At 38.0% G+C, this 15,774-nt stretch overlaps 1 protein-coding gene across 2 annotated transcripts in view; it reads right to left on the minus strand.

Annotated features, from left to right (window-relative positions):
- The window catches only part of PIK3C2G (phosphatidylinositol-4-phosphate 3-kinase catalytic subunit type 2 gamma), a 398,571-nt gene that overhangs the window by 216,277 nt on the left and 166,520 nt on the right, over positions 1 to 15,774 (minus strand). For both annotated transcript variants that reach the window (XM_082421031.1, XM_082421032.1), the window contains one exon: positions 5,725 to 5,819. In XM_082421031.1, the coding sequence (XP_082277157.1) occupies positions 5,725 to 5,819 (95 nt within the window). The remainder of the gene's footprint in view (positions 1 to 5,724; positions 5,820 to 15,774) is intronic.

Here is a 15,774-nt window from a genome sequence, read left to right on the forward strand (position 1 = left end):
AAAGCTGTCGTTAGTTTAGTGAATTGCTCATTGTAGGGATTTTATCTGGTGTATACTTTTCTGAGAATGACAGGGTGAAAGATCATTATAACAGATCAATATTAAGTGACAACAAGACATATCTTCCCCTTACAAAAAAGTGAAGCAATAATTTATTATTTATTACACTGTAAAGGTAAAAAGGTGAATTAGTAGCAATATAATGATTCTAGAAGGTAAAGGATTGAGGCTTTAAAACCTCCTACTGATTCTGTATCATGCGTGTCCTATTACACCACAGTAACTCCCTGAAGTACAGCTCTTTACTCTCACTTCAGGGAGTGTTCCAGACATCAAAGCAGAGAGAGCATTTACCTCCTTTATATATTCATTTGTATGCCTTTATCAGTATTTAACTCTGACAGAATGGGAGCGCAGTTGAGGCTTTTTTATTTACCTGATGGCCAGACTTGCCTCTCTGCCTTGTGCTTATATTTGGAACAGGTCGTGGGCAAAACTGTAAAATGGACAGAATCTGTTGTCAGTTTCCTCCTTCTACTCTGTCCCTGCCACACAGCCTGTGGGCTTTTTCCTGCTGCCTGGATGCTAATGTGTTGTTAGCCTGTGAGCTTCTTTAGGCAAGGACCATTCTAGTCTATCCTTTTGTTTAAAATTAATTTTTATTGGAGTATAGTTGATTTACAATGTTGTGTTAGTTTCTGCTGTACAGCAAAGTGAATCAGTTATACATATACATATATCCACTCTTCTTTAGATTCTATTCCCATATCCTTAATAGTTCAACAATGTCTAACGTCTCAACATTTGTCACATAAATGAACAAATGATAAACTAATTCATCATAAGAATTATGTTCTGAATATATATACTTTTTACATGAGAAGAGAAATTCTGGGAGGGAACAACATTAACCTAAAGGAGTGACTTGATAATGAGAGAATTTCAGGCACTGGGGAGACATATTTAGGAGAGGGGGTAAGGGGAACATAGGACTTCAAATCACATGATGCAAAATTTCCACATTATTTTGCTTTATTTAGAGTAGTCCCTGATTTCAGAAATTGCCCCAAAATTCTAGATAAGTTTAGATTGTTGAGAAAATGAATGGGCAGATTTCGCATCATCTCAATTTTATGCATAGTATATTACAGCTCACGTAGTCCTTTAATACCATGGGCCACCTCAGAAAGTCCTCGTGATCCCAGAGACACCACGGCCTTAATTCACTCCATGGTTCTCCCAACTGGTCCAGCAGACATTGCATCAGCTTGTTTTTCAGGCCCTAATTCCCGACTCAGGTTAGTCCCTGACTTCTGCTCATATTCTCCCTCCAATCCAGTTTTGACTTCACTAGTGATATGCATTGCCTTGTACCTGATTGGGCTAATGTTCTGACATCGTTCTAGTCTTGCCAAATTTGTTTGGCATCAAGACGCACTGACTGCTCAAACAGCCCTCTTATGTCACAAGTCTGCATGTACCCAGTTGGGAAACTTTGTCCTATTCATTCATTAAGTAAAAATTTATTTAATATTTGTCAAGTGCCAAGTACTGTCCTAGGTGCTTGGCTATATCAGTGAATAAAACAGAAAAAAATTGCTGCACTTAGAGAGTTTGCAAATGCGTGTTTCATCTCAGGTTATCCCCACACTTTGAAGGGAATGCTTTCAGAGTTCTGTAGGATAGGCCTTAAAAAACAATTTATACAGATTTCGATTCAAAATGGTTCTCTTGGAGCTCATTCAATCAAACTAGTATTAGGAGTATGAAAGACTGCAATATTGCTGTTCCATTTGTGACACATCCCTAGCATACTGATGTTCCAATTTTTAAAAAACACATATTTAAATTCTTTTTCTTCAATAAAGAAATGCTTATCTTCGGTAAGCTTCCCTAGCACAGACTATGAGACAGGAATTAAGGTGTATGTGATTTACTGAAGGAGTGCTCTTTAGGAAAAAACCTTTAAGGAAGTAAGAGAAGCATTGTAGGGGAGGGGAAGGAGTTAACCAGGAGGTCAGGTCAAATCTAGCTTTGATTCATCCCTGGGGAGGTTCTGGAATGTAAATTGTACCTTAAAGATTTCCCACTTCCCAGGCCAGGTAGCTATGTTAGCAGAGAACAACTCTCCAGAGAAGAGGCAGTTGTCAGTTGGCAGTCAATATTCACAGAAACTGCAAGATGGGTCCACCAGCCAGGTAAAGGGGATTTGGCTAGAGCACTAACAGTGCCTTTGAGAATGCATTGAATTCCCAGCATGTGAAAATACTGACAGCCTTAAAGAAATTTCTATGGTTTCATGATTTTAAGAACATTTTTTCCAGCACCTCTTGAGCTCCCGACATTGGTGTGATTAGTATTCTGACGAGTATGACATGACTGCATCGTTAGCCACTCTACGGACTAGGAGTGGAAGCAGACAGGGGAGCAGAAGCGTTAAGGTCGTGTGACATGACATCGGCTGCGTCATGCAGAGTATACTCCGGGACACAACATGGGAGCAATACTCAACCAACCCTGGAGAGTGGCTGCGGAGAGGGTCAGGGAAAGCTTCCTGCATGATGTGACAGCAGAGCCAATCTAGTCAGAGCCCTTCATACAGTCCTTTCCTTGCTGTATATTTCCTGTGGCTGCCATAACAAATTAATACTAACTGATGTCTTAAACAATAGAAATTAATCTCACAGTTCTGGACACCAGAAGTTTGAAATCAAGATAGGCTGTACTCCCTTTCAAGGCTCTAGGGGAGAATCCTTCCTTGCCTCTTCCAGCTTCTGGTGACTCGGGACAATCCTTGGCTCTGGGCTTTATTGACTCCATCTCCACATGGCCTTTTCTGTTTGTGTGCATCTTCTCCTCTGTCTCTTATAAGGACACTTGTCATTGGATTTAGGACCCACCCTGATAATAAAGGATGATTTAATCTCAAGATTTTAAATTTAATTACATCTTCAAATACCCTTTTTCCGAATAAGGTCTTAGTTACAGGTTCCTGGAGTTAAGATGTAGGTATATCTTTTGGGGAGCCCCATTCAACGCAATATCTCACTATCAGCTAGTGACAGCTGTTTGTTTCTTATTCAAACCGGAAAGGGGCACTGAGTTTGAGTTTCTATAATTGTTGTATGATGGGGGAGGGGCCTCCTAGTTGTGAACTCCAGATGCTACTGTACCCATTTACAGTCACCTTTTAGGGTGCAAATTGTGATTGAAAGCTTTTAAACCTTCCCAATCCAAAGCTTACTGTTAACTCCCGTTCCATGAAGAATAGGGGATACTCATCCTACATCACCCTTCCAACAGTAACTCCAAGTCAATTTCCCTTTTCAGGAAAGCTACCCACAGTGATGGCAAGTAGTCAAGATGGTTTCTGTGCAAGCCTGTTTATTCATAACTCAGTATCCGATGAGGCAACCTTCTGATCAGTGGCAGTGACAGGTGGAAGCAGTGGATGGGGGGAGAGCTATTTAGGAGGTATAGGATTATAGGGCTTGGTAAACAACTGGGCATATTCGTGAGAAACGGGGAAGATCCGGAAAAGCCTCCAAGACCTGAGTGAGCAGGGTAAGTTGTTGCGTTCAGTGTTGAAAATGCTGAATATGAGGAAGCAGGAGCTCACCCGAGTGGAAAAAAATCATTAAACTGATGTCTGATGGATCTCTACCTTTTTGTTTTAAAATTACAGGGTATCGGCTTTTGTTGTTGCTGTTTTGTTTTTTAAGGAAAGATATATTGAGAATATTTTTAAGTGTATCATGCAGGGTCTGAGCTGCATCTTTAAAGTTTTAACTCAATACTCTACACACAAAAAATCACTATTCTACAAACAAATGTCCCCTAAATATGATGCTATGTACCAGCAGCTATTATTTTTTAACTCCAAGATATATTCTAAATATATGTAATGTTCTTTGATGCTTAGGATATTTTGCCTGATTCTTAATTTTTATTTAAGTTTTAAAAGAATGTGGGTATTTAAAAATTTCCCTCCATGTTTTCCTTTTCCATATTTTCACAAATTAAGCATTCAGAAACAAGCAGTCCATTTATAACTTATATTCTTTTCTAGCCCTTCTTACTTATAACTTATATTCTTTCCTAGCCCTTCTAACTTACTCAATTTCTTAAATCAGTGAGAAGAGAAACGGGCTTTGTTATTGGTTTTTCTCTTTTTTATAAGGGTGAGAACTATACTTAGAAAGTCTTTCCTCCTAACTTCTTTGGAAACAGTGACATTATTGTATTTATTGTAAATCTGCAAGTATGACATTGATTGACAACTTTGCACTCATTGTTGTCTTTCAAATTACTCCACTTTTCACACCCTTTTAGCAGGTGAAGAACTTACTAAGGTGGCTCTAGAATTAGTATTATAACAATCAATGTATTAGGATAAGTCCTTAATATTTTATTCTATTTTTTTAAAATTATCTTTCTATATGCTTTTTTACTTTATATATTTTATATTATGTTTTGGTTCAAATATTTAAATCAAGATTGTTAGGTGGTCATGTTATTTTTTAATATACCTTCATTTGAATAAACATATGTTAAAAAAAGTGAAAAGTGAAAAGAATTGAAGTTTTAAGGGAAATAAACATTGGGGTTAATGGAGTTCTAGCTTTATTATGACAGTGAAACACCAACAAGTGTATCCATTTAACTTCCCTTAGCACCAAAGTAGCTGATCGAAAAATGGTAGGGAATAAGACTTAATTCAGAGCTGGATAAGAGAGTCTATTTAGTGAAAGGCCCACTGTTGGCCAATGTATCTGATGCCTAATTATACTGACATACTAGAGGAAAATGCCCTAGCATTTCTATTAGGAATTTGAAATGAAATTCAGCGTCAAATCAAATATTAGTGCTTGACAATTCCTTGTATTTCTATTTTGCTATGAAATCCTTGAGTCATTTTCATGGGAAGAGTGATGTCAACATGAGTAATGTTTTTTGAAGCAGAAAAACATGATATTCAAAAATGATATTGACTTCCTTTTTTTCTTATTAAAGTTCTCCACTAGCAATTGAAGCCAATAAATGATGCTTGTTATACATATGTGAGGACAAAGGATAGATTCAATTTCATCCTTAGGTCACTGACATTTGTAATTGCTAAAATTTTTGTGTGGATTTACAATGTTATAATAAAAGTAGGGAGAACAGCATCCAAAGAATATCTTGTTCAGTAGGATCAGGAGCAGGTTATGATGGGAGGAATTCTGATATCTCTTAAATAAGTCTGACTTCTCCACTAATAATATTCAAAATTTATGCTTTGGGAAAAGTTTAGTGCTGTAGGAATTTTTACCTTAAAGAGCACATATTGGTCTTTAGACCCCACTGTTTATAACTAATGTTGTACAGAAATTGCTTTTAAAGCATACATTCTTCCAAAACATACACACTCTTATAACTAGATTTTATATTGAAATATTCAGCAAGTAGACGTGATCACACGTAGACCTTGTGATTTAAAGCTATAGGAAAGGTATCATCCAGATTTAAAATTCTGGTTGGATTTAAAGAGCAGCAATGGTACGAAAGGAAGATTTTGAAGATGATGACAGTTAAATTATACTCATAGATAAAAATAACCTTGACAAAGACTCAAATTTGGCTGAATTTTAAGTGGAAGTTTGTATCAATTACAAGGGAAAGCTGCCCCACAGAGAAAAGTTGACAATAAAAAAAGGCATCCTAACCTATTTTGGTTAATCTTACCAGTAAAGACGATGGGCAATCTGGATGCTTTGCAGTGAGCGGTGTAACAGAAGTTGCACTAGAGGACTTTCAAGGTTCCATTCAAACTTGACAGCCTGAAATAAGAGATACAATTAGTTTCCTTTTTTTTTTTTCTCAGTAACAAAATTATAGCAGAATACAAAGGGACCTAAGAGTCTTGAGAAAGACAGGGAAAACAGCATCAACGTTTTAACAAAATGTTTATATTTGATAGCTTTATTAGCTGGTGTATAACTAATAACAGAGCATACACACAACACACAATTGGGGGTGTGTAGTCTGCTTCCTTTCCTTATTTTTGCTTTAGTATCACAGGAGAATAAATAGGAGCAGGTTGTTGGTGGAGTTCAACCATGCCTAGGAAGAGAATCTTGGCACAAAAAATAATATCATGGACAGTATCTTGGATATAAAAATGGCATTATTAAGCAGTAGATGTTTCTTTTCTTTTGGAGATGAAATTAATACACACTCAAAGCCTTAACTGAAATCACCAACTGAGTATTAATCTGCAGGCTTTGAAGCTTTCCTTATAGGTTTCAAAGCTGACTATTGCCACCATAATTCACCCATCCCCAAATCTCCCATGCCTTCATCTGCACTGGGAACAACTTTCTAATGTTTTCTAGTATACCCAACCTGGTGGGAAACACAATCATCAATAGCAACCTTTGATCTCCTTAGGGACCTAATTCAGACCTCCACCCACATTCTATAGGGACTTTACCATCGGCAGTCAGTATCTGGGCCCCCATCATCTCAGGAATCTGAATAAGTTGTGAAAATGAAAGTTCGGTTTTCTTCTTATCTTTCTAAAAATGCTTATTCCTGCTTGAGAAGCAAAGCTTCTACGGTTTGTTGCCCAGTAAGCCATTTAAGTCTCTCACACACACACACACAAACACACAGACACACAGACACACACACACAGAGTTTAAGCCAGGTTTTATATCACAGTATAGACAGCAGAAAAAAGCGGGTACAACATTCATTTAACGCACACCGGAAGAAACACCTCAGTATGCTAACCATCCGCAAGGATGGGAACATTTATGAATTCCCAAAGTGTGAGAATGTCAAAGATGATTTCAGAAAATTTGCATAAACTCTCAATGTTGTCTGAATATATAAAGACCATAATGCGTGTTGTCTTAAACTGCAGTTGCGGGCTTCTTTAATTTACATGCTAATACTGGACTGACTAGACCACGGGTTGTGTTCATGCCCTTATAGTGAACATATCCTATGAGCATATGACCAGGAGAGATGTCTCAGAATTTACTTCTGTGCTGATCTTTTAGCTTTCTTTTCAGATTTCCCTGTGGTTTCTTTCTGAACCCAGTAACTACTTATTGATCTTGAATTGCCGTCCTTGCTTCCAAACTCCCTGCTCACTCTGTCTACTGCTACAATTTCCACCTGCATCCTGCCTCACCATCTAGGAGGTAGGCAATATTTTTGGTGCATACTGCATTATTATGAACTCTCTTCTTGAAACCTACCTGCATTGTTACGGCTTGTGGTTTGCAGTACCTCTGGGTCTGTATCTTATTTGATTTCTAGCTATAAGCCATACCTTCTGTTTTCATTATGGTCTTAAAGTCCATTCTTATTGCTCTTTAATATAGCCTGTTTAATTCTAATAAAACAATGCATAACAAAAATTACATTATTCCAGAAAATAATCAGCAGGGTAGGATTTTTTTATGTCTTGGAAAGTTTTTTTTTTTTTAACATCTTTATTGGAGTATAATTGCTTTAAAATGGTGTGTTAGTTTCTGCTTTATAACAAAGTGAATCAGCTATACATATACATATATACCCATATCTCCTCCCTTTTGCGTCTCCCTCCCACCCTCCTTATCCCACCCCTCTAGGTGGTCACAGAGCACCGAGCTGATCTCCCTTTGCTATGCGGCTGATTCCCACTAGCTATCTATTTTATATTTGGTAGTATGCATAAGTCCATGTCACTCTCTCACTTCGTCCCAGCTTCCCCTTCCCTTTCCCCTGTCCTCAAGTCCATTCTCTATGTCTGCGTCTTCATTGCTGTCCTGCCACTAGGTTCATCAGACCTTTTTTTTTTTTTAGATTCCATATATATGTGTTAGTATATGGTACTTGTTTTTCTCTTTCTGACTTACTTCACTCTGTACAACAGACTCTAGGTCCATCCACCTCACTACAAATAACAATTTCATTTCTTTTTATGGCTGAGAACTATTCCATTGTATATATGTGCCACATCTTCTTTTATCCATTCATCTGTTGATTGACACTTAGGTTGCTTCCATGACTTGGCTATTGTAAACAGAGCTGCAATGAACATTGTGGTACATGACTCTTTTTGAATTATGGTTTTCTCAGGGTATATGCCCAGTAGTGGGATTGCTGGGTCGTATGGTAGTTCTATTTTTAGTTTTTTAAGGAACCTCCATACTGTTCTCCATAGTGGCTGTATCAATTTACATTCCCACCAACAGTGAATAGGGTTCCCTTTTCTCCACACACTCCCAGGCATTTATCGCTTGTAGATTTTTTGATGATGGCCATTCTGATTGGTGTGAGATGATACCTCATTGTTAGTTTTGATTTGCATTTCTCTAATGATTAGTGATGTTGAGCATCCTTTCATGTGTTAGTTGGCAATCTGTATGTCTTCTTTGGAGAAATGTCTGTTTGGGTCTTCTGCCCATGTCTGAATTGGGTTGTTTGTTTTCTTGATATTGAGCTGCATGAGCTGTTTGTAAATTTTGGAGATTAATCCTTTGTCAGTTCTTCAATGCAAATGTTTTTTCCCATTCTGAGGGTTGTCTTTTCGTCTCATTTATGGTTTCCTTTGCTGTGCAAATGCTTTTAAGTTTCATTAGGTCCCATTTATTTATTTTTGTTTTTATTTCCATTTCTCTAGGAGGTGGGTCAAAAAGATCTTGCTGTGATTTATGTCATAGAGTGTTCTGCCTATGTTTTCCTCTAAGAGTTTTATTGTGTCTGGCCTTACATTTAGGTCTTTAATCCAGTTTGAATTTATTTTTGTGTATGGTGTTAGGGAGTGTTCTAATTTCATTCTTTTACATGTAGCTGTCCAGTTTTCCCAGCACCACTTATTGAAGAGGCAGTCTTTTCTCAATTGTATATTCTTGCCTCCTTTATCAAAGGTAAGGTGACCACATGTGCGTGGGTTTATCTCTGGGCTTTCTATCCTGTTCCAATGATCTATATTTCTGTTTTTCTGCCAGTACCATACTGTCTTGATTACTGTAGCTTTTTGTATAGTCTGAAGTCTGGGAGCATGATTCCTCTAGCTCCGTTTTTCTTTGACAAGATTGCTTTGGCTATTTGGGGTTTTTCGTGTTTCCATACAAACTGTGAAATTTTTTGTTCTAGTTATGTGAAAAATTCCATTGGTAGTTTGATAGGGATTGCATTGAATCTGTAGATTACTTTGGGTAGTAGATTAATTTTCACAATGTTGATTCTTCCAATCCAAGAACATGGTATATCTGTCCATCTCTTTGTATCATTAATATCTTGCATCAGTGTCTTATAGTTTTCTGCATACAGGTCTTTTGTCTCCTTACGTAGGTTTATTCCTAGGTATTTTATTCTTTTTGTTGCAATGGTAAATGGGAGTGTTTCTTTAATTTCTCTTTCAGATTTTTCATCATTAGGGTACAGGAATGCAAGAGATTTCTGTGCATTAATTTTGTTTCCTGCTACTTTACCAAATTCATTGATTAGCTCTAGTAGTTTTCTGGTAGAGTCTTTAGGACTCTCTATGTATAGTATCATGTCATCTGCAAACAGTGAGAGTTTTACTTCTTTTCCAATTTGGATTCCTTTTATTTCTTTTTCTTCTCTGATTGCTGTGGCTAAAACTTCCAAAACTATGTTGAATGACAGTAGTGAGAGTGGACAACCTTGTCTTGCTCCTGATCTTAGTGGAAATGGTTTCAGTTTTTCACCATTGGGAATGATGTTGGCTGTGGGTTTGTCATATATGGCCTTTATTATGTTGAGGTAAGTTCCCTCTATGTTTACTTTCTGGAGGGCTTTGTCATAAATGGGTGTTGAATTTTGTCAAAAGCTTTTTCTTCATCTATTGAGATGATCATATGGTTTTTCTCCTTCAATTTGTTAATATGGTGTATCACATTGATTGATTGGCATATATTGAAGAATCCTTGCATTCCTGGGATAAACCCCACTTGATCATGGTGTGTGATGCTTTTAATGTGCTGTTAGATTCTGCTTGCTAGTATTTTGCTGAGGATTTTTGCATCTATGTTCATCAGTGATATTGGCCTGTAGTTTTCTTTCTTTGTGACATCATTGTCTGGTTTTGGTATCAGGGTGATGGTGGCCTTGCAGAATGAGTTTGGAAGTGTTCCTCCCTCTGTTATATTTTGGAAGAGTTTGAGAAGGATAGGTGTCAGCTCTTCTCTAAATGTTTGATAGAATTCACCTGTGAAGCCATCTGGTCCTGGGCTTTTGTTTGTTGGAAGATTTTAAATCACAGTCTCAATTTCAGTGCTTGTGATTGGTCTGTTTATATTTTCTGTTTCTTCCTGGTTCAGTCCCGGAAGGTTGTGCTTTTCTAAGAATTTGCCCATTAATTCCAGGTTGTCCTTTTTATTGGCATATATTTGCTTGTAGTGATCTCTCATGATCCTTTGTATTTCTGCAGTGTCAGTTGTTACATCTTCTTTTTCATTTCTAATTCAGTTGATTTGAGTCTTCTCCCTTTTTTCTTGATGAGTCTGGTTATTGGTTTATCAATTTTCTTTATCTTCTCAAAGAACCAGCTTTTAGTTTTATTGATCTTTGCTACTGTTTTCTTCATTTCTTTTTCATTTCTTTCTGATCTGATCTTTATGATTTCTTTCCTTCTGCTAACTTTGGGGTTTTTTTCTTCTTCTTTCTCTAATTGCTTTAGGTGTAAGGTTAGTTTGTTTATTTGAGATGTTTCTTGTTGCTTGAGGTATGATTGTATTGCTATAAACTTCCCTCTTAGAACTGCTTTTGCTGCATCCCATAGGTTTGGTGTCATCATGTTTTCATTGTCATTTGTTTCTGGGTACTTTCTGATTTCCTCTTAGGTTTCTTCAGTGATCTCTTGGTTATTAAGTAACGTATTGTTTAGCCTCCATGTGTTGGTATTTTTTATAGATTTTTTTCTTGTAATTGATATCTAGTCTCATAGCGTTGTGGTTGGAAAAGATACTTGATATGATTTCAATTTTCTTAAATTTACTAAGGCTTGATTTGTGACCCAAGATATGATCTATCCTGGAGAATGTTCCATGAGCACTTGAGAAGAAAGTGTATTCTGTTGTTTTGAGATGGAATGTCCTATAAATATCAATTAATTCCAACTTGTTAAATGTATCATTTAAAGCTTGTGTTTCCTTTTTTATGTTCATTTTGGATGATCTCTCCATTGGTGAAAGTCGGGTGTAAAGTCCCCTACTAGTATTGTGTTACTGTCGATTTCCCCTTTTATGGCTGTTAGCATTTGACTTAGGTATTGAGGTGCTCCTATGTTGGGTGCATAAATATTTACAGTTGTTATATCTTCTTATTGGATTGATCCTTTGATCAGTATGTAGAGTCCCTCTTTGTCTCTTGTAATAGTCTTTATTATAAAGTCTATCTTGTCTGATATGAGAATTGCTATTCCAGCTTTCTTTTGATTTCCATTTTAATGGAATATCTTTTTCCATTACTCACTTTCAGTCTGTTTGTGTCCCTAGGTCTGAAGTGTGTCTCTTGTAGACAGCATATATATAGGTCTTGTTTTTGTATCCATTCAGCTAGTCTGTGCCTTTTGGTTGGAGCATTTTATCCTTTTACATTTAAGGTAATTATCGATATGTATTTTCCTATTACCATTTTTGTAATTGTTTTGGGTTTGTTATTGTAGGTCTTTTCCTTCTCTTGTGTTTCCTGCCTAGAGAAGTTCCTTTAGCATTTGTTGTAAAGCTAGTGTGGTGGTGTGAATTCTCTTAGCTTTTGCTTGTCTGTAAAGGTTTTAATTTCTCCATCAAATCTGAAAGAGTTCCTTGCTGGGTAGAGTAATCTTTGTTGTAGGTTTTTCCCTTTCATCACTTTAAATATTTCCTGCCACTCCATTCTGGCTTGCAGAGTTTCTGCTGAAAGACCAGCTGTTAACCTTATTGGGATTCCCTTGTGTGTTATTCGTTTTTTTTCCCTTGCTGCTTTTAATATTTTTTCTTTGCATTTAATTTTTGATAATGTGATTAATATGTGTCTTGGCATGTTTCTCCTTGGATTTATCCTGTATGGGACTCTCTGCGCTTCCTGGACTTGATTAATTACTTCCTTTCCCATATTAGGGAAGTTTTCAACTATAATCTCTTCAAATATTTTCTCAGTCCCTTTCTTTTTCTCTTCTGCTTCTGGGACCCCTATACTTGGAATGTTCGTGTGTTTAATGTTGTCCCAGAAGTCCCTGAGACTGTCCTCAGTTCTTTTCATTATTTTTTCTTTATTCTGCTCTGCAGTAGTTATTTCCACTATTTTATCTTCCCGGTCCCTTATCTGTTCTTCTGCCTCAGTTATTCTGCTATTGATTCCTTCTAGAGAATTTTATTTTCATTTATTGTGTTGTTCATCATTGTTTGTTTTTCTCTTTAGTTTTTCTAGGTCCTTGTTAAATGTTTCTTGTATTTTCTCCATTCTATTTCCAAGATTTTGGATCATCTTTACTATCATTATTCTGAATTCTTTTTCAGATAGACTGCATATTTTCTCTTCATTTGTTTGGTCTGGAGGGTTTTTACCTTGCTCCTTCATCTGCTGTTTGTTTCTCTATCTTGTCATTGTGCTTAACTTACTGTGTTTGGCATCTCCTTGTCGCAGGTTGCAGGTTCGTAGTTCTTGTTGTTTTTGGTGTCTGGTCTCAGTGGCTAAGGTTGGTTCAGTGGGTTTTGTAGGTTTCCTGGTGGAGGGGACTAGTGCCTGTGTTCTGGTGGATGAGGCTGGATCTTGTCTTTCTGGTGGGCAGGATTGTATCCGGTGGTGTGTTTTGGGGTGTCTGTGACCTTATTCTGATTTTAGAGAGCCTCTCTGCTAATGGGTGGGATTGTGTTCCTGTCTTGCTAGTTTTTTGGTATAGGTTTTCCAGCACTGTAGTTTGCTGGTCGTTGAGTGGAGCTGGGTCTTGGCATTGAGATGGAAATCTCTGGGAGAGCTTTCACGATTTGATATTATGTGGAACCGGGAGGTCTCTGGTGGACCAATGTACTGAACTCTGCTCTCCCACCTCAGAGGTACATGGCTGACAGCCAGCCAGAGCATCAAGACCTTGTCAGCCACACGGCTCAGAAAAAGGGGAGAAAAAAAGAAAGAAAGAAAAATAAAATAAAATAAATTTATTAACATACCAATTAAAAAATAATTTTTAAAAATAAAAAAATTGTAAAGTAATTAAAAAAAAAAAAAAGGACAGACAGAACCCTAGGACAAATGGTAAAAGCAAAGCTATAGAGACAAAATCACCCAAAGTAGCATACACATACACACTCACAAAAAGAGAATAAAGAAGAAAATATATATATTGTTGTTCCCTTAGTCCACCACCTCAATTTTGGGATGATGTCTTGTCTATCCAGGTATTCCACAGATGCAGGGTACATCAAGTTGATTGTGGAGATTTAATCCACTGCTCCTAAGGCTGCTGGGAGAGATTTCCCTTTCTCTTCTTTGCTCGCACAGCTCCTGGGGTTCAGCTTTGGATTTAGCCCCACTTCTGCATGTAGGTCGCCTGAGGGCATCTGTTCTTTGCTCAGACAGGACGGGGTTAAAGGAGCAGCTGATTCAGGGGCTCTGGCTCACTCAGGCCAGGGCGAGGGAGGGGTATGGAATGCGGGGCGAGAATGCTGGTGGCAGAGGCCGGCGTGACGTTGCACCAGCCTGAGGTGCCGTGTGTTCTCCAGGGGAAGTTGTCCCTGGATCACGGGACCCTGGCAGTGGCGGGCTGCACAGGCTCCCAGGAGGGGAGGTGTGGAGAGTGACCTGTGCTTGCACACAGGCTTCTTGGTGGCTGCAGCAGCAGCCTTAGCGTCTCATGCCTGTCTCTGGGGTCTGCGCTGATAGCCGCGGCTCGCATCTGCCTCTGGAGTTCGTTTAGTGGGTGCTCTGAATCTCCTCTCCTCACGCACCCTGAAACAATGGTCTCTTGCCTCTTCGGCAGCTCCAGACTTTTTCCCAGACTCCCTTCTGGCTAGCCGTGGCACACTGGCCCCCTTCAGTCTGTGCTCACGCAGCCAACCCCAGTCCTCTTCCTGGGATCAGACCTCCGAAGCCCGAGCCTCAGCTCCCAGCCCCCGCCCGCCCCGGCGGGTGAGCAGACAAGCCTCTCGGGCTGGTGAGTGCTGGTCGGCACCGATCCTCTGTGCGGGAATCTCTCCGCTTTGCCCTCCGCACCCCTGTTGCTGCGCTGTCCTCCGTGGCTCCGAAGCTTCCCCCCTGCCACACCCGTCTCTGCCAGTGAAGGGGCTTCCCAGTGTGTGGAATCTTTTCCTCCTTCACAGCTCCCTTCCATAGGTGCAGGTCCCATCCGTATTCTTTTGTCTCTGTTTTTTCTTTTTTCTTTTGCCCTACTCAGTTTCTTGCCTTTTGGGAAGTATGGAGTCTTCTGCCAGCGTTCAGTAGGTGTTCTGTAGGAGTTGTTCCACATGTAGATGTATTTCTGATGTATTTGTGGGGAGGAAGGTGATCTCTACATCTTACTCTTCCACCATCTTGAAGGTCTTTCATGCTTAGAAAGTTTTAAAGTCAGGGTGGAGCACCGAAGAGTAAGGGCAAACCCCACAATGAATGTTTTGAAAATTCTTCCCAACTTTCATTTATTTTCCAGTCACATTATAGATTTTTTTCCATCTCACATGAGTTTATAATCATCATTTTTAGTTAGGGAATAGTTGCAACGTTACTTATCTTTACCTCTGTGTATTTGCTATGTTGGATCCTGTGTGCACCTTGTCTACGAATTTGCATTTACAGGCATATGGCTCTCAGCGACATTCCTGGTGCCAAGTGTTATTGATTCAGATTGGGGTTTTTAAATGGATTTAATCTATATAAACTTTTGTAAAAACTTACTTTTTTGAGTTGGGTTAGATATAGCAGGTTGCCCATATTCATGAGGCATGAGATGAATAGTGTTCCTGCAAGTTGCATTAATCTTCATTTTCACTACACTATCCTGGCAAGCCTAGGGAAGTCACAACTATAAGGAGTGGTAGAAGCAACTGTATGGTATATATATTTCTAAACCAGCTCTCTCTTTAGGAGGCCTTTAGAGAAGTGCATATTCTGTTTGTAAAGTAACATGGCATTCAAGTCTATTCATAGAAGCTCCTCACTTCAGTCTTAGGGTCTCCTGTCTTAAATTCAAAACCTGAGGCACCTGGCATTTAAAATAGTTTGTAACTACAACCTGACATTTCAGATAAGAAAATACCTGTGTTAAAAGCAAGACAAAAGAAAAACATAAAGACCACTATTTTAGACCTATTCAGCATTCAGTATGCAGTTAACTTAGAAAAAAAATCATTGCTTATATTTTGGATATTCAATCATATATCAATACATGACCATTTGTGTAACTGTTTATATTTCAACATATTCAGACTAAATCCTTGATCATATTTCTAGATAAATTTATATTATTTTCCAAAATTACTCCAATATTGTGACATTTGATGTCATAAAAGTGTACTATCTGGCAGCAGAATTTGGTTATTAGAAATTACTTTTATAAAATCTATAATTAATATTAGAATATGGGAAAAGCAAGAAAAATATTATGAGCAGATGCCTAGTAAATGACTATTTTCTACATAATATTTATTTGGTTAATTTTTTATTGTTTTATATATACAGTTGGATACAAATATTTTATCACAAGCATTTCTATTTTTTTCTAATTAATAAGTGAAGTCATTTTCTAAAAATTTTCCCTTTTGGTGTTTATATACCTTTTTTGTAACTGTAACCAATTTT

The sequence above is a fragment of the Balaenoptera physalus genome, assembly GCF_965194825.1.
Source record: "Balaenoptera physalus genome assembly, chromosome: 13".
Classification (NCBI taxonomy): Eukaryota; Metazoa; Chordata; class Mammalia; order Artiodactyla; family Balaenopteridae; genus Balaenoptera; species Balaenoptera physalus.